General features: G+C 45.8%; 2 protein-coding genes across 2 annotated transcripts in view; both read right to left on the reverse strand.

Annotated features, from left to right (window-relative positions):
- The window catches only part of LOC146174619 (dipeptidyl peptidase 1-like), a 42075-nt gene that overhangs the window by 8148 nt on the left and 8443 nt on the right, over positions 1-25484 (reverse strand). Inside the window, exons 2-7 of the mRNA XM_084583789.1 lie at positions 24454-24580; positions 16118-16276; positions 9657-9821; positions 8098-8216; positions 6266-6397; positions 313-484 (exon numbers count right to left, since the gene is read on the reverse strand). Coding sequence (XP_084439915.1) covers positions 313-484; positions 6266-6397; positions 8098-8216; positions 9657-9821; positions 16118-16276; positions 24454-24580 — 874 coding nt within the window. The remainder of the gene's footprint in view (positions 1-312; positions 485-6265; positions 6398-8097; positions 8217-9656; positions 9822-16117; positions 16277-24453; positions 24581-25484) is intronic.
- Positions 10710-15105, reverse strand: LOC146174620 (uncharacterized). The gene is made up of 2 exons (XM_084583788.1): positions 14259-15105; positions 10710-11096 (listed from the first exon to the last, which is right to left on the reverse strand). The coding sequence occupies exons 1-2, from the start codon at positions 14973-14975 to the stop codon at positions 10947-10949; spliced, it is 867 nt and encodes a 288-aa protein (XP_084439914.1). The 5' UTR covers positions 14976-15105; the 3' UTR covers positions 10710-10946.

A 25484-nucleotide genomic window follows, 5' to 3' on the forward strand; every position in this document is an offset into this window, starting at 1 on the left:
TCTCCTTTAACCCAAAGGCCTATTGATTATTTATATTATTATTAATCATTAATCAGAAGCGATATTATTATATCGCTTCTGATTCGTCATTCACTTTTCTATCCTCCTCTCGCTTAACTCGATCCTTCTTATCTTTCTTCCTATATTTGGCTGCACCGTCCTCGATCACTTTACTAAAACTCTTACGCGCTCGGAGCACGCACCTCTCGCAAACATGCAGTGAATAGGAGCCAGTGATTACGCTGAAATATGGCAGCGTAAAAGCGATAAGCGGAGTGATATTAGTTGTCTGCCTCCGAGGGCAACACTTACGCCCCATAGTAGCCGCCGGTGTATCGGTACTTGGCCACGTAGTGCCTGGTGCAGTTTCGCTTCGTCTTGCAGGGGCCGTCGATGCCGACATAAGGGTTGCACTCTTCGTCCACGACGCCGTAGTCCTGGGCGTACTTGCCCCCGATCAGGTACGGGAAGCCACCGCTACAGCCTGCGAATGCGCCAGCACATTACAGGAACCACATGATCGGACGCCACGATTTTGTAAAATTTGCAGCTAGTTCGCACAGTGGCAATACCACAGCGGATGCTAAGACGACAGAACTTCGCACGAGGTGCCCAGATGGCCTTCAGTGAAGCTACCTGAATGAAGTATTCGGTTTCTCCCCCTTCCCCAAGGAGAATTTGCGGATAAGATATAATGAGCTGTTGGCAGGTTTCAAGATATCGTCAGCATTTCACGACATAGGCGGTGCACCAACAAGTTGGCAAGTGCACAGGAGAAAGCAAAGGAGAACGCCTTGGTTTTCAGCCTTTCCTGCATCCCTTCCATTATGGCGCAGTTAGTGTATACTAAGCCTTTCCGCACAGTTAAAAATGACCGCTGACTGAACTGCTCAGCTCAGGTCCTTTCTGGGGGTTCTCCGTGGGTCTCAGCAACAGCTGGTCAGCGATTCAGTCATCGGGATTGCCTAAGCTCGTCGTGCCTGTATACCATCGATGTGCAACCACAGAAAACTGCCTCATTTTTTTTAGAGTGGAAGCACTAAGGCTTTCACTGAGCTGAAAACCAGCTGCCAGCAATTTGTATGGTCCTTCCGTCTTTGAAAGGAAATAAAATAACTGACCGAGTCTATAGCTTCGGTGATGGCCATCGCCGCGTTTTTTTCTTTATTGTAGGTCAGCAAACCACGCACGAACAACAATGCTGGACTACTGCTGCAACTAGACAGCCCTCGTCCCCAGCTGCCACCCTCACGCGCTGTGCATGACACGTCGTCACGCTGTGTGGCCAATAAGAGCGTAGCGCGCCACACTGACATGGAGAGAGTGCCGAGCTTTGTTCAGATGCAGCCATATAAAGGTGGAGTGCGCTCGCTGTGATAAACTAATAGAAGAAAAACCACTTTTGATTCAACGCTGTCGTCACCAGCATTGTTCGAGCACCTGAAATGTCTGAACAGTGACCCGAGCACGAGTTTGGAGGCGCAAGCTTAACAAGCGTGGCCTGTGCTGCCACATACATCGCATTTGGCCAACTTACAAAAATGAGTGTGTAAATATGTGTTCTAGTTGTTTACTTACGTAAAGCCAATCAATAAATGTCTCACAAAAAGGATACACAAATGTTGTTGATATCCAGTGCACACCTATCAAATAGTGGCACTCCGAATTGTTGACTGAGTGTACTGACGTTGTTGACTGACACATTGTATTGATGTTGTTGACTTAGCACAGGTCGTCAACAGAGCACTAATTCAGCGATTAACATTCAAGTTGTTGACTGAGTGTGTTGCTGTTGTGGAGTTTAGAAGTTGTATCATAGTTGCTAACTGCACACAAAATGTCAACCTTGCTGTAAAAGCATCCCACGTCCGCTATTGTACAGTAGTAACGGAGTGACTTATATGTAAATGATTTAATTTATACGAGGCAGGTCTGGCCAGTTATCTTTTATTAAATGTCTTATCAGAACATTTATTGGAATAATGTGACATTATTTGAACATAGCCACGAAGGTCTAATTGCAGAGTCGGAAAACCACACACTGCACCGTAATACCAATATACCAACGACTACTGCCGTTGTCATATGGGAAGGAGGATTGACACCTGGAAGTGTCGCGTGACGCGGTAGATGAAAGGCACAGGTACCGTGCCTTTCATCTACCGTCAGATGGGAGGAGGTTTGACTCCAGAAGACGCCGCACCTTAAGGTCTCACATAACCTATCTGCACGTCATCATTCATACTTCATCCCCGGTACCTCCCCCTCCTCCCGGATGTCCAGGGGTAGGAGGATTTTGATTCGGGATGACGGCCGTACCCTGGCAAGGGAGCAGTCGTGTGGTGGCACGCACACACCAGTCACCGAACACTATGCCAACTGCGTTTAAGGTCCCCGCTGTGACAGCAGGCCAAACACAGGGAGACCGGACCTTCTTTGGACCTCGGATGTCCTGAAGGACAACTGTTACCTTAAAGTGCTTCATATTAACATTGTTATGGTACGTCCAGAAACCTCGCAAATAATCGGTGGCCTGCTCCACATGTCTATGAACTCTTGCTCACTGAGGTGACGCTGCTCACGGCTTAGGTGAAACCAGACCTCCCTGCGGACTCGTGCGAGCACCTCATGAAGGCCCGGAACACTGCGCGCAAACGCAGCGGCGCACCTGGCAGACCAGACTTGGTACATGCACTCAATGGGTAAGAACACAACCTGTTTCACAGCATGCCTGGGTAACGGGTTGAGGTACCTGACAGTTTGATACGGCACTCCTGGAACACTAAACAAGGTAGCCACTCGTCGAAGGAGGGCTGCTGGGAGAAGACCCTGTGTAAAGATGTGGACAATGTCTTCACGACCACCACAGAACGGGCAGACTGGATGCAATCTCGCTCGTGTGAATGCCTTGCTGCGGATGGGGAGCCGTCCGTGTGCAAAGCGATACATGAACGTTGCTCTGCTTGCATCCAAAAAGTTCGTCAATATCACATTCCAGCTTGGACGCATATTAGACAGATGTGTTTGAATATACCTACGGGGCGCTTCGGCGTCAAAAGATTGGCTAGATCCTTTAACGGTACTGCCAGAATATTTATGTTGGCCTGGAGGCCTCTGAGTCGCTCCAAGCAGTTAGCTGCTTGGGCGTAAAAGGGCGAAAGAGAGCCAGAACGGGGAAGAAGTGGGAAAACGTGCTTTGCAAAAAAAAGACGAAGGCGGGTGCTCAGGAAGAACGAGGTCAAGCTTCGAGTCAGGGACATGTCTGAATTCAGGGCTGTGTGGGTTCATCTGACGTGTAGCACTGCGGTTACTATGCCCAGGTCGGGGAGGCCGAGGCCTCCCTTGTCCCGAGGCTGTTTCACCACAGGCCTCCCGATTTGATCTATCATTCCGTTCCACAGGAAACGGAAGAGGATTCTTTCAAGCTGCAGCTTGGTACGTGCCGGCAGAGGTGTTATGCAGGCAACATACGTCACGAACGAGAACAGAATTGACGGAACGACAGTAGTCCGCGCCGTGAGAGGGCACGCCAACGTCCCATATTCTCTCTCTTCTCAAGCTTCTCTTTAGCAAGAGGCCAGTTGGTCTCTGATAACCCTTCGGAACGGAAGTGGAATCCTAGTATACGAACTTCATCCCTCACAGGAAGGCCATGAGAGGGGTTTGGACTGGATGGTGCTCCCCTGATATACAGGGTGGCACTCTTGGATTTATTCAGCCTAGCCACACTAGCCCAGCAGTACCCTTCTATGACGTTCAGGACGGAGCACACAGATGCTTCGTTCGGAACGACGATAGTCAGGTCGTCTGCATAGGCAAACATGGGGACAGGCGGAGAGCCTGGCGGTAACGGGAACCTGCCTATCTGGGAGTCTTTTGCTAGTCTTTGGAAGAGAGGTTCGATTGCAAGCACATAGAGAGCAGGTGATAGGGGACACCCCTGTCGAACTCCACGGCCTACATCGAAAGCCTGCGTAACCATACCTTGAACTGTTACTGCAGAGGTAGGCCTTGAGTACAAGACTCTCACCATCTTCTGAAAATCAGAGTGGAGGCCAGCCTCCTCTAACACTCTGAACAAGTAGGCATGACTAATGATGCCGAATGCCTTTTCTTGGTCAAAAGAACAGAGAATGCCTGATACATTACGCGCCTAAGGAAAGATGTCTCTAAGGGCGAAACCATGAAGCTGGGTGGAGCGGTCTGGAACGCAACAAGCCTGATACGGACCTAATAGGTCGCTAATGAACAGTGTTAACCGTTTGGACAGGCATCTCGCGATGAGCTTGTAGTCGCAGTTTAGGATCGGGATGGGACACCAGGCTCTCAGGTCAGTGCGTCTCGACTCGTCCTTACACAGGAGTGTGATCAGCCCCTCCCTTTGAGTATCTGACAAAGCCCCCTCACTAAGGAGCCTATTCACTAATGAGGTGAAAGGACCCCCCAGTTGTCCCAAAACTTTGACGTAAAACTCAACGGGGAGGCCGTCCGTCCCTGGACTACGATTTCGATTGGAAGCTCTAATGGCTGCTAAAATTTCCTCTGCCTCTAAAGGACCACCTGGGACATCTAACATTTTTGAGGGGCCTCTCAAAAGGAAAAGAGGTCGTTGACGGAGGAGGAGCTGTGTACAAATTTACATAAAACTGCCTTGCCAATTTCAAAATGCCCTCAGGTGTTTTTTCAATGGAACCTGTATCGGGGTCAGTTACAGCTGAAAGGGTGGAAGTATGAACCGTCACTGAATGTGTTCCCTGGATTAGAAGCCACAGTTGGAGTGTTTTGGTGCAGCCTGACTCCTACCACACGAACCACATTGCCCGGAACAGCTGTATACCGAATTTGGTTCGAACATATAACCCTATGGTTTGTGGTATACAAATAAAATTACATTTAAATAAAACTTACACATTGAATACATCGAAGTACTAATTAAAACGTAAACATATCCAATTAGTGACCGAGACCTGGACCGCCGAAACCCCATCAAACGGATCAGATTTTGATTTGGTACGTTTCCCAAGTGGGACAGTACTCTCTAACGGGCAGCCGCAAACAAACGGAAGTGGTACCGAACGATTTGTCGTGATGAGATCTATCGGAAACGGTGCATCGTATATGTCAATCACGTGATCATAATTTCTCCGCTAGGCTGCGCTAGACGGCGTATGCATGATATGCTAGGTATCCACCCGGAAGTTGGTGCAGGCGCAGTAACTGTTCCTGAAGCTCTGGGGTTTAGACATACCAGTAGCCGGGTGAATAAACCGGTGGTGGAAACTAGCACAAAACGACTGGAAGATTGGTGGCTTAAAAGCAGAGAAGTGACATAATGTTAGTGGTGTAGAAACAAAAATTTTAATAAATAGAATGGTGGTTTACTTAACCAATCTAAATCAATAATTAGGATATAGGGAGAAAAATGAGCATGATAGCTACTGCTACCACCCCGTTTCAAAGGGGACTCTCCTAAAATCCCTCAATTCCATCCATCCATCCATGAGTCTATAGAGCTGTCTTCTCAGGAGCTCAATTTTTTTCTCAGCATAATAAACGATAATTTACTTGTTAAGAGGCTATCGCATTGAAACTGATCTTATTATTTTTTGCGTAAGTAAAATGCGAGAAAACCAAACATCTGTTATCATCTGCAACGCGTTTTTGATTTTTTTTCGTGCTAGAAGGGTAAAATGAAATAAACATAGAAGCAGACTAATCAGCAGACAAAAGGAACTGAAGGATGAAAGAGAAAAATCACTACCAAGAAAAAAAGCTAACGGAGTCAAGCTATGAACTAAGGTCTCCCGGAGAATTTTTGAAGATCATCCATATATGCTTCAGCCAGTCAACCCATTGTTAACAAAATTTACACACGTTAGTCGACAGCTATATGTATTTACTTAGGGCAAAACATGGTTAACAAACTTTACACAAATGTTAGTCAACAACTACGCTGTTGACTAACGGTAAATATCCCTTTCGTTTACACTTGTTTACCGCAGTCAACAACCTGTGTGGAAGCGGTAGGCTCCACAAGTTTTCCACAGTCTGTCAACATTTTGCAATGCTCATTTTTGTAATTTGCTGAATCGTCTGCTATGTTTTGGGGGGAGGGGGCCCTACAAGGGTGGTTGCGGAATATGGGGCTGGTTAACATCGCTCAACACCGCAGAACGCTCCGCATGTTTGAGCTTAGTCGGCTCAAGAAGCCATTGAAAAATTTGCCGACGTGCCTGGTAATGTGCAAAGTACTAGAAATACGTACCTTGTGAGTAAGGCGAGCAAGACACCACGTCTTGGGGCGAAAAGACGCGCTGCACTTTGTTCTCGGTGGCGATGCGCAGCCTGGATTCCAGCAGCGCCATTGAAGCGAATGCGTAGCAGCTGCCGCAGGCCTCTATAAGCGAGACGAAGAGAAGCCTGTCAGCGCATCACTGAGCCTTCTACGGAGCTCAGCAAACAAAAACACTCCCTATGGGCTCCCTTAATCACAATTTAAAACAAACCTACGGCTTAATACAAAACAATAAAAATAAATTAGTTCAAGTATAGTCGATGCGGAAGAAAAGGGAGTCGCAAGCGAACGCGTATATGTGACGCTGCAAATCAGACATACAAGTGAAAGATGCCCAGCCCGGAAGTATACTTGTGTTCTCTTCGCTTCATCAAAGTCGATGGAAAGGTAGTGAAGAGAGCAGCACTAGACGAAGTACACTAAACAAAGAGCGTCACAAATGTGTAGTCTACAAGATGTTTCCAATGAGCCAAAATGGAGAACAAGCTAGTATTTGGATGAAGGAAACCTGAAATGTACCGTCTCGCACCTTTTCGTTCGCTAAGTGAAACTTGAAATTTCTCCAAACATCACTTCTTTATTTTACACAACCCGTTTGTAAAAAGTGATGGTTGTAGAATTTTTAAGTTTCGCTTAGTTATCAACCAATCAGACAGGCAAATCTGTCGAAATGTTTAGTTTTCGTTCGCTGGCGCAAATCGTAGCGGCCGCTGCCGAAAGAGGCGTAAATATGCGGCTCTGTAGACAAAACGAAGTCATTGAGAGGCTTAAATTACAGGATAGTAAATTTTTGTTTTTGCCAATATCTACGAGCCTATGCTAACGTTGGAATACGAAAGAACTTGTTGGCTCATGCTAGGCTTGTGGCTACAGTCTATGTTCTATCGGATATCCAGGTGGTTGTATTCGAAGAAATTCCGTTCATTTTTAACATGTTAATTGCTGTAGACAGAGCACGTCAATTTTTCTTTAAGTTCCCGTATTTTGTTCTCTAACATCGCGAGCTATCGTAACAGAGAGTATTGGGCTAGTTGAAAATTTACTTTTTGTAAAATATTTGCCGCCACACCGCGGTAAAAAAAAAAAAAAAAAAGAGAAGGCAATGGGTAGTCAGTGTTTCTCTTCAATAAGAAACACTCCTGTGCTTCGAGTAGATTTGCGCCAAGCTATTGGAATCGAAAAAATAGAAATAACTGCGTCGTTCTTGCTCCCATTTGATTCGCGTATGGAGTTTTTAGAAACGTCTACAAAAGTGACCAGAAAAATAAGGTGCCTTCTGAAGCAGAACACCTGACGAACGAAGCAGCAGAATAATGCCCTCAGGACACTGACGTGACCGGTTGGCGGTGCGTCGAAGTTAATTGACTTGCACCTGTCAGCTGCCTTAGAATGCAATGTTGTAGGTAAACGATGATTAACGGTGACGTCATGGCCGTTGGCTGATGCCATGGGCTGGAGGGCCTTCTTTGACCGGCCTTTGCCGCTCCGTTGTTGAGTTGTACCCGATTTAAATAATGTTTCCCCTCTATCTCCCCCAGATTTTCAATCAGTGTCTTCAGTGAAACGAGAAGTTAGATGTGCCAGTGCTCGGTGCTGCCTGGTGCACCGGCTATGTGCCATGATAGACTGCCCCGACTAACTACGAGTAAAATATGACATTGTTCATCGCCTGAGGTTTGATCAACTTAAATGCGATGTTAGGGTCACTGTTGCTGTTCAAGGACGTAATTAGTATGTGCGCGGCTCAGCGGGTTATGCATATAAAGGCAAGCGAACGTTTCAGACAGAGTAGCTGAACGAACCCTGGTTTCGGACAGGCGACACGTAGTTGACTCCACTGACGTTCCTCCAGTCGAATTCCTCGGGCAAGGAGCTGGCAAGCGTCCTCTGCTCTTCAGTCACGGGAGCCGGCGGTGGGTTCCTGTGTGAGAACGTGTCATTTAGATAACCTTTGATTCAATTTTCTCGGCTTTTATGTGAGAGAGAGAGAAAAAAAGAAAACAAAAACGAAGCACGCTGTTACAAGGAACTCAAAGGCTGCTTCTGGGATCTCGAAATCACTGGTGTAATAATGAATCGCAGAACAGAATGCAAACTGTTAACGCATTCTTAGTGAATCATTTCCGCATTTAACTTCGTGCGCGGGAAAATAATTGAAGAAAAATGGAAGGAGTTAGCGAGCATAATGCCAGGCCTTCAGAAGTTGAGAGAAATGCTGCTAATAGTATAGTTAACAGCATCGAACGGCTTCTCAACACTATAACAAAGAGGAGTAACGAAATAGTCGAGGAAAAACAATCTGCGAAGGCGTGGCACTTGGAGGCCAACTGCGAAAATCGTTTTCGAGGTTTCGGATTACTTATTATTTACGAACCCTCGCCTCTTTGTCCATACGCCTTAGGGTGGCTGCAATAATTATGGTTGGCAAAAAAAGCATTCTTTTGAAACGAAATGCCAATTTTGGTCCTAAGGTTAAATGTAAACAAGGTGCAGAAAAGGCGCCCTTTAATTGTTTGCATGTTATCGTTAAATGTGCTGCACAATGTCGAAGAGGACAGTTGCGGTGGTAGGCTTTTTTTTTTCTGACATCGCAAATCATCGACCGTGGCACTAACACTGAAAGGGGGGGGGGGGGAGGTAAGTAACAAGTTTTCTATCGTGTCGTGCATTCCAGAGGATAGAGGTCACAGATGTATGCTATAAGCCTCCTCTATAAAATGCCTTTATTTTAGTTGACCATAATAAGATGAAAATGATGAATTTTATCCTTGTAGAATTTGTCATCGTCATCGCGGCCATGCAGAATTAAGGTATTGCATATCGTGCACATGGTTTCCTCACTTTGTGATTTGTGTTATGGTTATCTGATAACGCCACAAATCCCGCCTAAGTAGATACACCTGAAGACGGGATGCGGTCCAGGAACGCAGAATACGTACGTTATGCACGGCCATGGGATTAAGATGCGAGGTTGGTTGGTTGGTTTGTTTGTGGGGTTTAACGTGCCAGTCAGATGTGAGGTGTATACTGGTAAAAAAAAGAGCGGGTAGCCCCTGTAGTATAAGGCGCGTAGATGAAATACCAGAACACACGTGAAAGCTGGCATACGGGAGATCCTTCGAAGGCAATGAATCGCTGCAAGCAGTACCACTGTTCGACAACACTGCATTGCGTCGGTGGCACCAACCAATGCTCTGCATGTGCTGGAAAATTTTGAGTAGGAAAATGGTTGCCGTGGTGGCTGCGAATGTATGCATGTGATCTCGCGTCGCGGCTTCACGTATAGCATCATATCATTCTTGCAATGTCTACATTTTGTGCTGAGACGACCGTGACTTGGTCGCCGGGGCAGAATACGTACCTGAAGTTCCTGTTTCGGTGTCCTCCGCGGATGCTCATCATCTCGTTAAGGGTCTTGCCGCGAAAAGGCTCGTGCACCCTGGCCGTCCACGAGGTCTGCGCCCGGTTCACCAGCGACACAAACTCCTCGCTGTTGAATGGATCGATGGTATCGCCCAGCTCCCACCTGCGGAGGAATAGAGACGAGTGGCGCACGGAGCGGACATTAAAAAAATATAGATATGAGCAGGTTTGAGGTACAAAATGTAAGCGAGGGATAACGGTGACATCTAGTAACGCCTAATGCACAGTCTGGCAAAGGAGAGAGTCAAGAAAAATTCGTGACTAGTAGCACGAGTTGATATTTTCTCATTTAAACCACCGGCCATTAGGAAGAAGAACAAACTTATTTTATTATGTACTTCTGTGTCTCACAATTAAGTGTATATGCATATTCCACTGCAGGTTACTTACAAAAGCAAATAAAATGGCCATTAGAGGAAGCAGTTCTTTGAAAGGAACTAAAACGCATGTCAAAATGTAGTTACCGCGCTGCCCTTATGACATCAAATGCGGCGGCCTGGTCTTCTAGAGCCTAGTGGTCACATAATTTTTTTTCTACAGGTCCATACAATTAAGTGATGCATAATAGTCATTGCACTATAGAAATGAGTCACTAGAATTACTCTCATTTTTCACTTCTCGTATAGAACTGTCTGCAGCAAGTTTTACATGTTTATTCCGATTATTAAGAAGAAAAACAGTGGAAGAACAGACATTATCGCATATCGCTTTTGTCCCTGTTTTCTGTTTATCATTTCTGCCAACATCTGTATCCCAAATTGTCGCCTCTATGCAAGAGTTGCCAAAATAGCCAAACTGGCAGCTTCTGAATGAGCCGCAAAAAAAAAAAAAAAGAGGGGGAGGGGGAGGGCAGTAGTACGTTCAGATATATACTTGCACTGACGAAACCCGCCTACACTAAAACCGAGGAAACCAAATGAGAATGTATTTTATAATGGATGGTGCCGGCTGTTGTTCCGAGACGCCGAGAAGGCAAGACTTTTTTCGGACAGCAACACGAACATACAAGCAACAAGGATTCAGTGGCTTCGGTTTATAAAGGAAGCCTGGGTGCAACCGAGGCATGCTATTGGCTGGCGCTACGGTCGCACACGCGAACCATGACTGCGTACATCAGATAGCGGCACACAGTAACCAAGCGGCACACAGTAGCAAGACAGCAGCAAGCTTGATAAGCGTTGCGCCGATATAACACTTCCCCTCCAACAAAATCAGAATCTATCATACGTCAGACGATCCGGCTTCCGCTTGTCACGAGCGCTGCGCCTTGGTAGCACACGTAACCCAGCATCAGTTTGTTCCGACGTTGAGGCACTTTGGGCGTGACTTGCGAGTGGAACACAATCACTCTGATCCAACACTGGCTGGCTCGAGGCAGCTGTAGGAGACCGTTCACTTTCGAGCAAGTCACTTGCAAGGGGCAAATCTGTATCACTTTCGTTTACAACAGCTGGCTTCACAAAAGAACGTCGCAAATGATCAGCATGCACAAATCGCGTCTGTCCGTCTACAACCACAAGGTATGTCATTGCCGATTTCACATCCACGACCCTGCCTGGACGCCACTGCACCTGTTCCCCACGCACTGAACGCACAAACACACTATCACCAACAACAAATGATCGAGGTGAACTCCTTCGCTTGTTTGCACTGCGAACATTCCTCTCAGATCTGGCATTTATTGCATCTTGCAGATTCGGTTTCAACAAAGATAACCTTGTGCGCAACTTCCTCCTCAAGAACAGTTCATCTGGCGATTGGCCGGTGAATGTGTGCGGCGTTGTTCTGTAAGCGAACAGAAAGTTATCTATCCTGTGCTGCAGTGATCTGGAACTTTTGTTCTTCTGGTCTTCCAGCAATTGCTTCAACAGCGACTGTTTACTGTTTGGACAGCACGTTCTGCCGAGCCGATCGACTGAGGATGATATGGCGGAGTAAGCGTGTGCTTGACCCCGTTTGTCAAAAGAAACTCCTCGAATTCTTTTGCACGAAACTGCGGCCCGTTATCTGTGACTACCTCTATCGGCAGGCCATGACTTGCGAACAACGAGCGCACCGTTTAGATCGTGCTTTGCGCCGTCGTTGACGTCATGATTTTTATTTCCAACCATTTGGAATAGGAATCTACAGCTAGAAGAAACATCTTTTTTTCCTTTTCAGCAAAGTCTAGATGTACCCTCTCCCAACTGCTTGTGCACCACTTCCAAGATGAAAGCGGCGCTAGTGGCCCCACGGTTTGGTGCTTTGACAGATTTCACACTGCTTCACTGCTCGTTCGAGGCAGTTGTCTATCTGTGGCCACCAAACCATTGACCTCGCAAGTGCTTTCATCTTTGTGATACCGATGTGTTGTTCATGTAACAAGCACATAACTTCACTTTGAAGCGACTGTGGTACAACGACTCTGTTGTTCCACGCCAAACAGCCGCAATCGACTGAAAGCTCAAACCGCCTAACGAAGAAAGACTGATAAAGTGTGTCCACAGCACGCGGCCATCCGTGCCATACCATTTCACGAACAGTACTAAGAACTGGATCTTTCACAGTTTCCCGCTCGATATCTTTCGCAGTTAAGGGGAGTTTACTAACGGGCGAAAAATAAAATATTTCTTCTGCCTCGTCACCGGCTTCAGGCAGTGGAAGGCGTGATAAGCCATCTGCATTGGCTATCTTTGTTCCTGCTCTGTGCAAAATGCGAAAGTTGTAGTTTGCAAGGAAAATTCCCCAGCGATGCACGCGAGCTGCAGCGACTGCATTTGTGTGGTGCTTTGCCTCAAAAATAGCGGTGAGCGACTGGTGATCTGTGATCACGTTGATCTTACGCCCATACAGATATTTATGAAATTTCTTTACTGCAAAAACAACAGCAAGAGCTTCTTTTTCCACCTGCGCGTAATTACGCTCGGCAGGAGTCATTGATCGAGATGCGAACGCAATCGGTCGCTCTACGCCCTCAATCACGTGCGACAGCACCGCGCCTAAGCCGTAAGCAGAAGCATCACATGTCAGCTGTATTTCTTTCTTTACATCATACAGTTCCAAAACCATGTCTTCACTGATCAAATTTTTACACCGTCTGAAACATGCGTCACACTGGCTCGACCACTTCCATGTGCTGCCTTTGCGCAACAGTTGATGAAGAGGTTCTAGCAAGTTTGCTAGGTCAGGCAAAAATTTGGCGTAGTAGTTTACTAGACCCAAAAATGCCTTTAGTTGAGTCACGTTAGTTGGTTGAGGCGCTTCTCGAATCGCCTTTACTTTTTCTGGTGTTGGGTGTACGCCATGCTTGTCTAGCTCATGTCCCAAGTAACAAACATTTTCTTGGAAAAATTTGCATTTCCCTGGGTTTACCCGGATGCCGTGTTTACTGAGCGTTTGTAGCACTTGCTCGGAATGGTGATAGCACTCCGTCAGGTCTTTACCTGCTATTAACACATCGTCCAGGTAACAGGCAGTTCCAGGTATGTTTCGTAACACCTGGTCCATCACGGCCTGAAACATTGCAGGGGCGCTTGCCACTCCGTATGGCAGTCGCCGGAACCTGAACAGTCCCATGTGCGTGTTCACCGTCAGCAATTCTTGTGCCTGCTCATCCAGCTCAAGCTGCAGGTAAGCTTTAGACAAATCCAGTAAAGTGAACACGGTCCCTCCAACCAATGACGCGAATATGTCCTCTGGCAGAGGCAGTGGATAGTGGTCGAGTTCAATACCCCGATTTACAGTCACTCTGTAATCCCCACATATCCTAATCTGCTTTCTTTGGGACGATCACTAGCGGTGTAGCCCACGCACTGTGCCTCACTCTGTACACCACACCAGCCTTCTCAAGTTCAAGCAATTCATTCTCCACCTGTTCGCGCAATGCATATGGTACTGGTCTCGCCTTACAAAAAACTGGCTGCGCATCGTTTTTCATTTTGATGCTACCAGTGAATCCCTGAATAGAACCATAACCTGGCTCAAACACATCACTGTACAGCAGTTTTAACCTGTTCTCGGCTTCCGCTGCTACCATCTGCCTGCCATCCTGCACGTTATCAACGTCACGTTGCAACTGCTGAACAGCATTGTGCAAGTCAACTTTTAGTGCCGTTATCCAATCGCGACCTAAAAGCGTCGGCATGCGAGCTCCATTTTCTTGCTTTGCTATTATCAGAGGCAGATCGTAGCTTCGGTTTTGATAAGACACCTTGACGTTTGCTACGCCTTTCACTTTGAGTGAAGTACCGTTATATACGCCTAGACGTATGTCGTCTTTCGAACATGGACAATTTGGAAAATTTTCATCAAAGTCTCTTTCAGACATTATTGTCACAGCGGCTCCCGTGTCTAATTCCATCGGTATCTTCTTGCCATTTACTTTTACTTTAAGCACAATAGGCGGTGAGCCGTGAACTTCGTTCGTCGTACACACTGTAAGCAAGTCAGTTTCCGCCAAGGGCTCCTCAACTTTGTGCACCACCTTTGTTTTGCACATTTTTGCTACATGACCCGGCTTCGAGCATTTGAAACACATACTTTTGAGGAAAGGACAACTCACAGGCGTATGCAGTCCGCCGCATCTATGACAGACGCGAACAGTGCCTTTCCCACGTTGCTTCCTTGGGCCGTTTTGCGGGGCACGCTGCTCGTTGCTAGGGGCCTCCTCCTTTGTCGCGTGTCGCTGGCCTTGCGGGGTGGAATCCCGATGCCAGCAGATGTCCGCCGGACTGGTGGTTGACCCCTCCGGTAGCATTTCTCTGGTGTCTTTCTGAGCAGTCTCCAAGGCGGTAGCAATTTTGCAAACTCGCTCCCAGGTGACTTCATCATCAGACAGGGCAAGAAGACGGCATCGGATAGAATCCGCTCGCATTCCAGAAATCAGTCGATCCCGGAGCGCTTCTTCCAAAAAACTTCCAAACGAGCACGTGGCAGCCAGTCTCTTCAGCTCGACAATGAACTGTGCCAGGCTTTCGTGCGACTCTTGCTTTCGCTGGTAGAAGTGATACCGTTCGGTAACCACTGACCGCTTTGGTGCATAGTGCTGTCGGAGAACATCTGTAGCTTCTTCGTACTTGACTTCCGTGGGCTTCTTCGGCAGCAGAAGGCTACGCAGAGTCACATAAGCTTTTTCACCAAGGACAGTTAAGAAGACTTGCAGCTTCTTACTTGTGTCTATTCCGTTGGCTGTTGCGTACAGGTCAAACCTTTCCACGTAGATGTCGAAATTGCCAGAGTCCGGGCAAAACTCGCCCAACGATCCCAGAGTGGTGTTCATCACTGATGTTCCCGCTTGCCGTGGCGTCGTCGTCGCTTCTTCAGGAGGCTTGGTCACTGCCTCTTCCTGAACGATCCCATCCTCGTCGCCATGTTGTTCCGAGACGCCGAGAAGGCAAGACTTTATTCGGACAGCAACACGAACATACAAGCAACAAGGATTCAGTGGCTTCGGTTTATAAAGGAAGCCTGGGTGCAACCGAGGCATGCTATTGGCTGGCGCTACGGTCGCACACGCGAACCATGACTGCGTACATCAGATAGCGGCACACAGTAACCAAGCGGCACACAGTAGCAAGACAGCAGCAAGCTTGATAAGCGTTGCGCCGATATAACACCGGCTTAAGATGGAAATTAGCTGCTCAATATGCTTAGATAGTTGCTAACTTTAAAGGAATTAGAAAAAAAAGGCAATGTTTAACGATGCCCCTTCAATCCATTTTCTTCCAAGCAGTATGAACGGGCTTACGTGGCCTAGGGGCACCGTGTGTGACTCGAGATATGAGGGTCCAGGTGGGCGCGATTTCCCCCTGAGAAGTTGGTGCCCAAGTTGCTGCAGTCTGCCCGCTCGGCCATGACACGTGATCACGTGATGTCACTCAAACTGCGAACCAATCAGTGCTCAGCTATGTCACCTACCGACTACGCTACCAGAGGTATGCTCGAGAGGAGGAGTTCACGGAGCACCGGGCCGTTTTCTTGCCTGGCAGCCAACAATGACAACCTCGTGGCTTCCGGCATTATACGAAGTCAAGAATACGTATACACCACAGATAAAAACAAAGGGCGCTTTGCAGCAATACACAGCAACAATTTTGCGAAAGCGTTTCTATGCAGTCACATGTTCAGCACGCAATAGCTTTCTTCTCATACGTGGCATAAAACCCAACGCGACCAATTTGGCTAGGGAGCAGTTTTCTTGTTCACAAACAGCAAGTACTTTCGTAACGCACCGTTAATACAGAACCCTGCCAAAAGTAAGATAGAAGGCTCCGAATAGGATGCGTGAGTAACGTTTACACAGCACACGTATTGACTACAACTGGGGAGCAAATACCGTAATTGCGTAACGGGGGGAATACAGTGTTGTTAGCTATCGTCGCAGGCCCACTCTGCCGCGCGCACAGATAAGTGGAGTCACACCTGATGGGGTTTGCCTGCAGCGGCTTGTTTGCCTCGAAGCCATCGTCCCGGTGTCCCTCGAAGCAAGCCCAGTTGTGGCCCAGGATGTCGTGAGCCCATCCCGCCTTGGTGCCACCGCAGAAACTCTCGCTCTGGCTGTAGTTGGAGAAGGCGAAGTACCTGCGAAGAGACGTCAAGTGCCGCTTCTTAGCTCAACTTCAACACAGGTGCCAGAAAACTGATTTTTAGGTAAACATTTAGCGCAAAAAACAACAAAGCAATTTAGCGCAATTGAGGAGAGCATGATGCCGGGCTAGTTGGTGATCCATTAAGTAAGAAAAAAATTGTGCTAATTTTTTTACGTAATGTATCATCAACTAGCCCGCCATCATGCTCTCCTTAATTGATATTTAGGGAGTGTTAGTGAGGTGTAGCGCAGGAGGGAGCGTTGGCAAAACTAAGACGGAGCAGGCGTATGCACCCATTTGTTCAGTGTAGCGCATGGTGTAGGGCCTGTTGCTGCTTTGTCAGACACATTGCTGACTCTAATGTCTTTTGCCCAGATGGCCTCGGTGAAAACGTGACAAGTGCACATCCACCGCGGCGTTGATAAGTTGGCGAGTGGTAATTCATAAAAACATGCGAACAGCGAAAAAAAAAAACACAAAAAAAACGGAAGAAACACAAAGAGAGACAGACCTGCGCCGAGCTTGCAATCAGCGCTTGCATTAGAAAACATCACACATAAATATAAATTTTATTTATTTACAGAACATTGCAGATCGACATGGTCCAAGTAGTAGATGAACGTTCATTTGCTGATAAGCACAGTTACTTAGAGTCAGCAAAGTATTGCAATTACAAATGAATGTAAGCAAGAAACTATAGAATACAAAACATAATGACGCAAAATAGAGCGCATTGTGTGCAAATACATAAGGTAAACCCAGTATAGAAACAAAAGCACCGTTTAGAGATCCTAATAAATTATTACCAGTTCTAATCGTCCAGCCAGAATGTATATATACTCTCACAACATTGTAGAAAGGAGAGCTGTACACTGTGGCAAGGGGTTTCAGTCGGATATTGTTTCAGTGAAAAATAAAGTGCTTATTTTATTCGCTTGATGCTACGACGATGTAGATGTCTGTGTGGCCTGCCCATTACATTCCACCGCACACTGTGCACCCGCCGTACATAGTAAAGTGACGACATCTCAAGGCGGGGTGGAGCAAGACCACCCGTTACGTTGCAGGCTGACATCATGCTCCAAAGCGCAATCCTGAGCCCTGGCAACTCCCCGGAGCCTTGGCTAACGCACCCGCATATGCTCCTTTCACAAGACTTCTTTCGAGTTTATCCGCCCTATGTTGACAATTATTGCCATGTAGTGCGCCTGTGTTGTTCAAAATATCAATGCACTCAGAGGCTTCATAGTTCTGGCAAATGGGCTGAAAGGCAGTTTTCCGCTGATTTATGACGCCACCTACGGGTTCGTTTACGCACCAGCCTATTTAGGAAAAGCTGAGAATGCCACAAGGCAGCGTGTGAACCTGCATACCGCGCCCACACGCATTAATCCGGTAATGACGTTCTCTAACCAGTGGGTGCATGCATCCTTACTAGGCAGTTAGCTAGGATACTAGATGCTTACACCAATGATCTTTATGTACATTTCTGTCTGTGGCTGTATAAATGAACTGACAAAAAAAAAAAAAAAACACTACACTGCACGCACTCTATCCTGTGGAGAACAATGTACGCGCTCCTCGTTGCATTTTCGGGCGCTTCTCAAATATTATCGGATATTGCTCAGTTGCCTTGGAGCGGAAGGCTCGACTCGACACAGATATATTTTTTTTCATCATTTTTCAACTTCTTGGTTAGCCTTTGGCTGTTACTCCATTCTCTTTGTCCACAAATGCTCTATTTTAACGACTTCGTTCGCCAAAAAATCCTCTCACAGGTGCGCACCAGCTGGCATGTGGGGAAATTCGGAAGCTGTACACCGAGACCGCAGTGCTCGTCAGTATTGGCAGCTGATTTCGCGTACAAATAATTTCTCAAACCGCGGTTCTAAGGTAGCTGATACTAAAGACACGTGTTTACCAACTTCAATTTATCGTAGTCGAAATCATGCTAAGGTTTATGCGATTTTGGTGCCAGTCAACCTACATGGCTACTGTGGGATGTGAAATTCATGCCCAGCAACTGCAGGGTTTCTACTCTTAGGCATTTCGGAAATGAGATTCAGCTCAGATGCCTTGCTTTAAGATACTTCCACGATGATATTACTGATTCAGAGGCACACTAGTCTGTAACACCACAGGTTGTTCATTACATACCTGAAAATTCTTATGTCACGGACCTTCAGATCTTTAAGCACTAAATCCTGGAGAGTCAATTTGCACGTAAATTCACGAGTCCCCTATTTAAGATTAAAATGTCTTCGTTATATTCAGCAACATTTATTTGAACAGAACTGCTGTGGCTGGAGTAGATCGCGGATCCAGCTGCGCTCCTTCTGGGGCCAAAATAGTTTCGAACACTTCAGCCTGCAAAGGTGGTTCGAGTTACCATGTTTCACGGGGTTCAAAACTGAAAACGAGTCGTGTCCTGCACACGCGAAAACTCAGAAAGCCTTAAGTTTCAAGTGCGAAACGCTCTAAAACAGCGTGTCGAAAGACGTAAAGGTTCACTGTCACTGATGAAGTTCACTTCTCAGAGAATCACTGCCGTCCTGGACAAGTCCGGATTTCCGGCTGTCTGACTTTGCGAGAGAAAAAAAAAAGGACCACATATGGGCTTCTGTCGCGCGAGGCGGGCTTATATTTGTCCAATGGCGGAAAGAATCACTGCCCCATCGGCGCAACTATTTGGGCCATGGCCCCTTTTCCCAAGCATTTCATCCCAGAAGAGCCGAGCACCAGGCCGGGGGAAAGCTTGTACCCATTGAAAACCGGTGGGTGTCCGGCGGTGGGTTTAGAACTAACCACCTCCCGCAGCCGAGTCGTAGCCTAGTGGTTTGGGCGTCCGTCTCGGCTGCGGGAGGTGGTTCATTGGAAATCCGCTGCCAGACACCCACCGGTAAAAATGGGTACAAGTGTCCCCCGGCCTGGCGCCCGGCTTTCACACGGGTGTGCGCTTGGAAGAGGCTCCGCAAACCCCGCTGCGCTCCATCTGGGGCAAAATAGTTTCGAACACTTCAGCCTGGAAAGGTGGTTTGAGTTACCGTGTTTCACGGGGTTCAAAACTGAAAACGAGTCGTGTCCTGCACACGCGAAAACTCAGAAAGCCTTAAGTTCCAAGTGCGAAACGTTCTGAACCAGTGTGTCGAAAGACGTAAAGGTTCACTGTAACTTATGAATTTCACTTCTCTGAGAATCACTGCATTCCTGGCCAAGTCCGGATTTCCGGCTGTCTGACTTTGGAGGAGGCAGAGATAAAAGACGCGAAAATGCAGTTTTTAGAAGAATTGGACCCAGTTTTACTGGAACATCCGTGGGGAAGCAGAGCTATAAAATGCACCTGAACACTTCCTGTAGGAAACTGGGCACATATATAATCGGAATGTGGCATGAACAGGCTGCTTTTTCGAGAAAATAAAAACACTAAGCAGACAGTGTGGAAGGGCTTCTAATAGAAACATATAAAAAAAATTTCATGAGATAATACCTAGGCATAGAACTGTAAGGAACACCCCAATACTGAGAGCTTCATTCTGTGGAAAGGAACATGAGTTTAATTTAATGAATTTGATACTCTTGTTAAATTATTTTCAAAAAGTCGAGCTATTTTAATTCGTCCTATGTTTCATAATGTGCGACATTTCAGGGCAGCTTTTTGCCTGAAACAATACCACTTAACCGCTTTCCTTACTGTGAAAACGAACTCGTCAAGGCGAACGAAGAAACGATGAAAATTAGCGCTAGAAGCTACTCCGGGATGAGTGCGATTGACGGTCATTGCCCAGGTGTCGTGTATGTCAACGATACCCCAGGTGGTCAAAGATAATCTGGAGCTCTCCACTGTGGCAACCCTTTCTCTCACGCTGCTTTAAATCCCACCTTGATTTTCTCACGGTGCCATTGAGCTGTCCACCAAGAAGTGAGACAGTCTCTGCACACTTTCTTATTTCGTTACAGCGGACCAGAAGGTTGCATCGAAACAGGCCCAAATACACCACAACGAACTGATCCTCACGAGCCATCGTCAAACTTGTTTAAGCACAGCGCCATAGTGTCATTAGTAATTTCACGAGCCGGCTAGTGGCGGTCGTTTACAGCACCTTTCAAGTAAGTGCATGCTAGAATACCTGAAGTCAGTTAAAGAAGCATAGTCTTTTCTGGCCTTTACTCTACTTTGACAAGCTCTTGCTTTCACGACTACAGCGAAAACTCCGTGCTCCAAGTGAGGAAAGGGTGATAGTGCTGGCTGACAGGAATATGTGGTTAGTAAAGCTTTGATAAAGCTCTGACATGTCTTAAGCTGCGCAAGAAGATATCTCATTGTTCTGCAAACGCAGACTTTAGGAAGGAAAAGTTTGTTTAATCAGGTCTTCATTATCTTTCAGAGGCGTCAGAAAAGCGCTCCTCGTCGTAACATCCAAGTTATCTCGGTCAGCAGCAATGCAGGGTGTTGATACCAGGCTACAGGCTACATGCGTTTAAGGTGGAAGGCTCAAGTTACCACACCTCGTTTGGTCAACAGTAAACTGTCCAGGCAGCGTCCCCCCTTCCCCCCCCCCCCCCCCCTTTAGTGTGCGGCATATTATGCCCACCGAGTTGTCGTCGCTCTTGCTATAAGCGCATCCTGTGTAGGGCTGCGGACGACGTTGCCGGAAACCGCGCTTTGAAATCACATGACCATTTTATATGGACATTGCCACGCTCTCATACAAGGCCCTTTCTATTCACACTTGGCCGGCACTGGCATAGCTCTGTACAGGAGCGCTCTGTATAGAACCCCGATTTCGTACCTCGATAAAACATCAACCGGCGTGCTTTTAATGTTTCTCTCCCTGAACACATCAATTTCAGCGCTTGATGCTTTCCGGTTATCTTGTTTGTATTCTTTGAGGATGAGGTTCGTAAGTAGCCGCGTTTTCATGAGATATTTTTTTCAGGTGCTCCTCGGTAATTGTACATGGTGCCGAAGTGCTGCATATCTTGTCACAATCTTGTGTAACTTCGAAGTCATTTCAGGAAGAATGCACACCTAATCTAGAAACCTCAAAACTTTGCAAAAATCTAAATCACAAACATTTCGGCAATGGACGCCGGAACCTCCTATATTCAGGCCACTTAACTTTTCCTTGGAATTTTGTGTTTAGTGCTTCCTCTGTCGGTTTAAGGGATTAAAATTATGAAGTTAGAAACGAGCGTACACAATTCCAGGGAGGTTCCGCACAGTGCGAGGCGCGGATAGAGCAGGTAAAGTGCTCGACAGGTAAGCACAATAGGCGTGTCATGTGATTGATAATACTTTCTCTGAAGTTGTTCTGAATGCGTCGGTGCGCTGACATGATATACCTCTCAAGAGGACAATAGTTATAAGAAAGACCTCGCCCATTGTTCTGACTTGTTTCTCAATGGTCTTTTATTTCTGGCAATGAAGTCTGATAACACGACAATCGCACTGCGCACTGATAAATCACTCTGTATGCAGAGTCTTTAACAGTGGCGACAGGAATCATAATCTTTCTGTACGTAATGGGTAAAACATGTGATGTAGCATATTTTTCCTTTGTGTCGAAACTGCCTCTGTCTGAGACATCAGAAAAGAGGAGCATAGATTATTGAAGGGCAGAAATAAAAAAAAAATTCCCAGAAGAGCACAATAAGGAGAGGTGGGGGGGGGGGGGGGGTACTTTGTGCGACATTCTTTAATGATATAAAACTGCGCGAAGAACGAGACACTGAAATTAGGCGCACAGGGCGGGCTCATTCTGTTTGCTGCTTTTGTGACTTCCCTTTCGCGTATTAGATGTAGAAGGTGGTTATACAAAGTCCAAGGAAACCAAGCATGTGTTGTGTTGAGGGGTAGCCTCATTACGCAAGCCAACGCTTCGACGAGTGGTGACGTTTTGAATCCGTGATGACAGGGTTGCCCAGACGAAGACAAATCCCCTTGCCGAAATGTCTCTTGCGGAATGAGGCTCCCTATCAGCCCTGCTTTATTTCCTTTGACTTCGCCTTTTGCAGTTTTTTATGTTTAAAACATTGATTCTCGACTCTTTATTTCGAGACTTTGAGGACACTTAAACTACAGTTCCCCCCCCCCCCCCCCCCCCACACATAATAATTGAATAGAAGAGGAGAGTTGGCTCCTCCGCTATGCATTTTGCCAATGGTATAAAGCTTTTGACGGTAGAATAAGTGCTGCTTTTGCATTTTTCTTCATATGATATGACTTGGTTCGATTCTTACTTGGTTGACATATCCTACCTGAGAAACAGATGAGCTGCGAATTTATTTAATGCTTGGAAATGGCTTTTTCTGCCCCAGAAGTTATTACATTTTTTTTCCGGAGAGGGGCCATTTAGAGTTAAATTATTTGTTCACGCAGTGCTGTCATTTAAATATGCGCCCATATAATATATATGTCATATGGGCGCGCATCATTTGCTGGTTTCCTCGAAAGAAATGCTTACCATCTATTCTTCAGAAGGAATCCTTCATATATGATAAGATCTTTCTTTCAGCTAATTGATAATTATTACAGCTTGACTACCTCCAATACTTTGACTTATTCCTCAGGGTATCAAAAAAAAAAAAAAAATCGCTGTCCTGTTTTTATACGACTGTTAAGCTGGTGGGTAATTGTTCCATTTGCTTGATTTTTTCAAGGACCATCACTGACTGGAACCGACTCACTGATGCCGCGATGCAGTCTATCTCTCTTATTTGAAGAGCGCTTTAAGTGACTGTTTTTTTAATAAGCGTGTCATGTTATTCTTTGCTGAACCTAAATTTATGCATTTGTCGTCTTTTACTGCTCTATAATATTGTTTTGTACGCGGCTATATTTTTTGAATTTTGATTTTGACTTTATTTATTTCTTTCTTTTTCAGAAAGAAACAGGAGCAAGAGCAAAATGCAGAATAATGCCTGAATAGGGCTCTAGCCCCATGCACGGTTTGGCACGACACTCATTGCACATAGACACAAATAACAATATTTTTCACATTACCAACTTCCAGAAAAGTGATTTTAAGTGGATGCGACACAGCCTCAAGAACAGACATTAGCACGAAAGACATATCAGCCTTAAAAAAAATGTTAGTCTTAACATAATTATTAAATTGTATGTGAGAAGCAATAACAATATAACAGCAATATGTAATAACAAGATACCGAAGAGATAATGAAGACTGACAATACACAGAGACACAAGCATGAGCACACTAAGGTAATTGTTATTTTCAATAAAAATGGCTTTAAGATATTTTTTGGAGATACTGACATGAATTCGATTAATTTTTGTACTTGATTTAAAATGGTAGGCATCTGATATTCAGTATGTTGTCGTCCATAATTTGTTCTTGTTTTTGGTGGTCGGAGGTATTGTTTACGGAATGTGTAGGGAGTATTCGCATTCAAAGTAGGTGCGTTGTAGTAAAGTTTTTATTTCCTAATATGCTGTAGCAGTTTGAAATAATAAACCTGATTGGCTTATAACATTTGATGTTTCAAGAACAGTGGCTTTGTTCGCAGGCGTTCTGTTGGCCCGTGATAGCCCTCAAATATTCTAAGCAGTTTTTTTCTGCAAAATTTGTCAAATTGTAGTCTCATTTGGTGTGATTTTCGAAATTAAGGTTGCTGTAGTCATGTATAAACAATTGAAAAAAAAAAAGAATAATTACTTTTTATTTACTCCTAGTATTTATTTTTGTAGTTTTAAAGAGAAGCTGTATTCGTCAGTGGCACATCTTTAAAGGCACACACGAATGCAGTATTTGGAATGAAATTTTTATCACCACAGTCAAGGCGCTCTGTTGCTACAAATATATTTAGTGTGACCTACTTGGACGGAGTAGTTAGCAAATAGTTAAAACGAGAATTGCCATTTTTTACGAGAATTAGAGGTAGGCAGCATTGGTGACAGCCACTCAGTGGAAGTAGGGGCGCCATTGACTATATATTAACCCTAGTTAATGGTTAGTTATATGACGAACTAAATTTGATTCAATCCAGTTACATACTACTCACTCCAAACAATTCGATTATTACCGAAGAAACCGTATGTTTACTCTGTGCATCCAAGGCACAGCGTTCCAGTGATGTTGGCTCTTGTTGCATTTGTGCATATTTCGAACTCATCTTGCGGACACATTGAAAGATAGAGAAGAAGCTTACTTCCTGAAGTTGATGGTGACCTCAAAACCTTGGTTGTAGATCAGTGTCCATGTACCCCTGTTGCCGCTCTCGTCGGTCGCCAAGTTGGGGAACTCGAGGAGCACTCGCACCTTGCTGGAACCCTTTCCTGTCGCACAGAGAGGGAAACTATGACCTTTTACGGAAAACTAGTAGGCACAACACTATGCTGGAAGAGGCGTCTGAAAAGGACGGGCATGGAGAACTGGCATAGCAAAATTATTATTTCACATTATTCAACAACAACAACAACAACAACAACAACAACAACAACAACAACAACAACAACAACAACAACAACAACAACAACAACAACAACAACAACAACAACAACAACAACAACAACAACAACAACAACAACAACAACAACAACGACAACAACAACAACAACAACAACAACAACAACAACAACAACAACAACAACAACAACAACAACAACAAAATCCCTGTGTTTTCCTTGGCGTCAGAGGGTGCTGGCAGAAAGTCCCCTTGTGCGTATCTTACAAGGCTCCTGATTTTCTCTAAGTTTGTTTGTTGATTAGCCTAACGAGGACCTCGAGTGTCGCAGCCTTCATGCTGCCGCCTTCCGCCACGTCCGCCGCTATGGATGAGGGTGGTGCCGTCGAACACTCTGAAGCACAGGCTACACGCTAGATAAATACCTAAGAGAGTAAAAGACTCGACAGCAGCCGCCGTAGATCAGTCGGTAGAGCCCCGAAACCGGAACTCAGAGTTCGTGGGTTCAGATCTCACCGGCGGCATGTGCTAGTTTTTCTTCTATTACTTTGTAGCCAATTATAAGCATGATTACATTAATTATTTCACTCGCCCACGCTTCCACTCTTGCATATTTCACGTTGACCAGCATTAAAAAATAACTGTGCCTTCCTTCGCGTCAGTCGCTGTTGTCTTCCTTTGAATGCAACTGATAACGATGCCCTCATTTTCCCTAAATTGATTTGCTAATTTGAGGCATCAAGCCATATTAATGAAACCCAGCTAAGAAAACTGTC

This window comes from Amblyomma maculatum, chromosome 11 (genome assembly GCF_055883805.1).
Source record: "Amblyomma maculatum isolate TAMU_Amacu chromosome 11, ASM5588380v1, whole genome shotgun sequence".
Taxonomy (NCBI): domain Eukaryota; kingdom Metazoa; phylum Arthropoda; class Arachnida; order Ixodida; family Ixodidae; genus Amblyomma; species Amblyomma maculatum.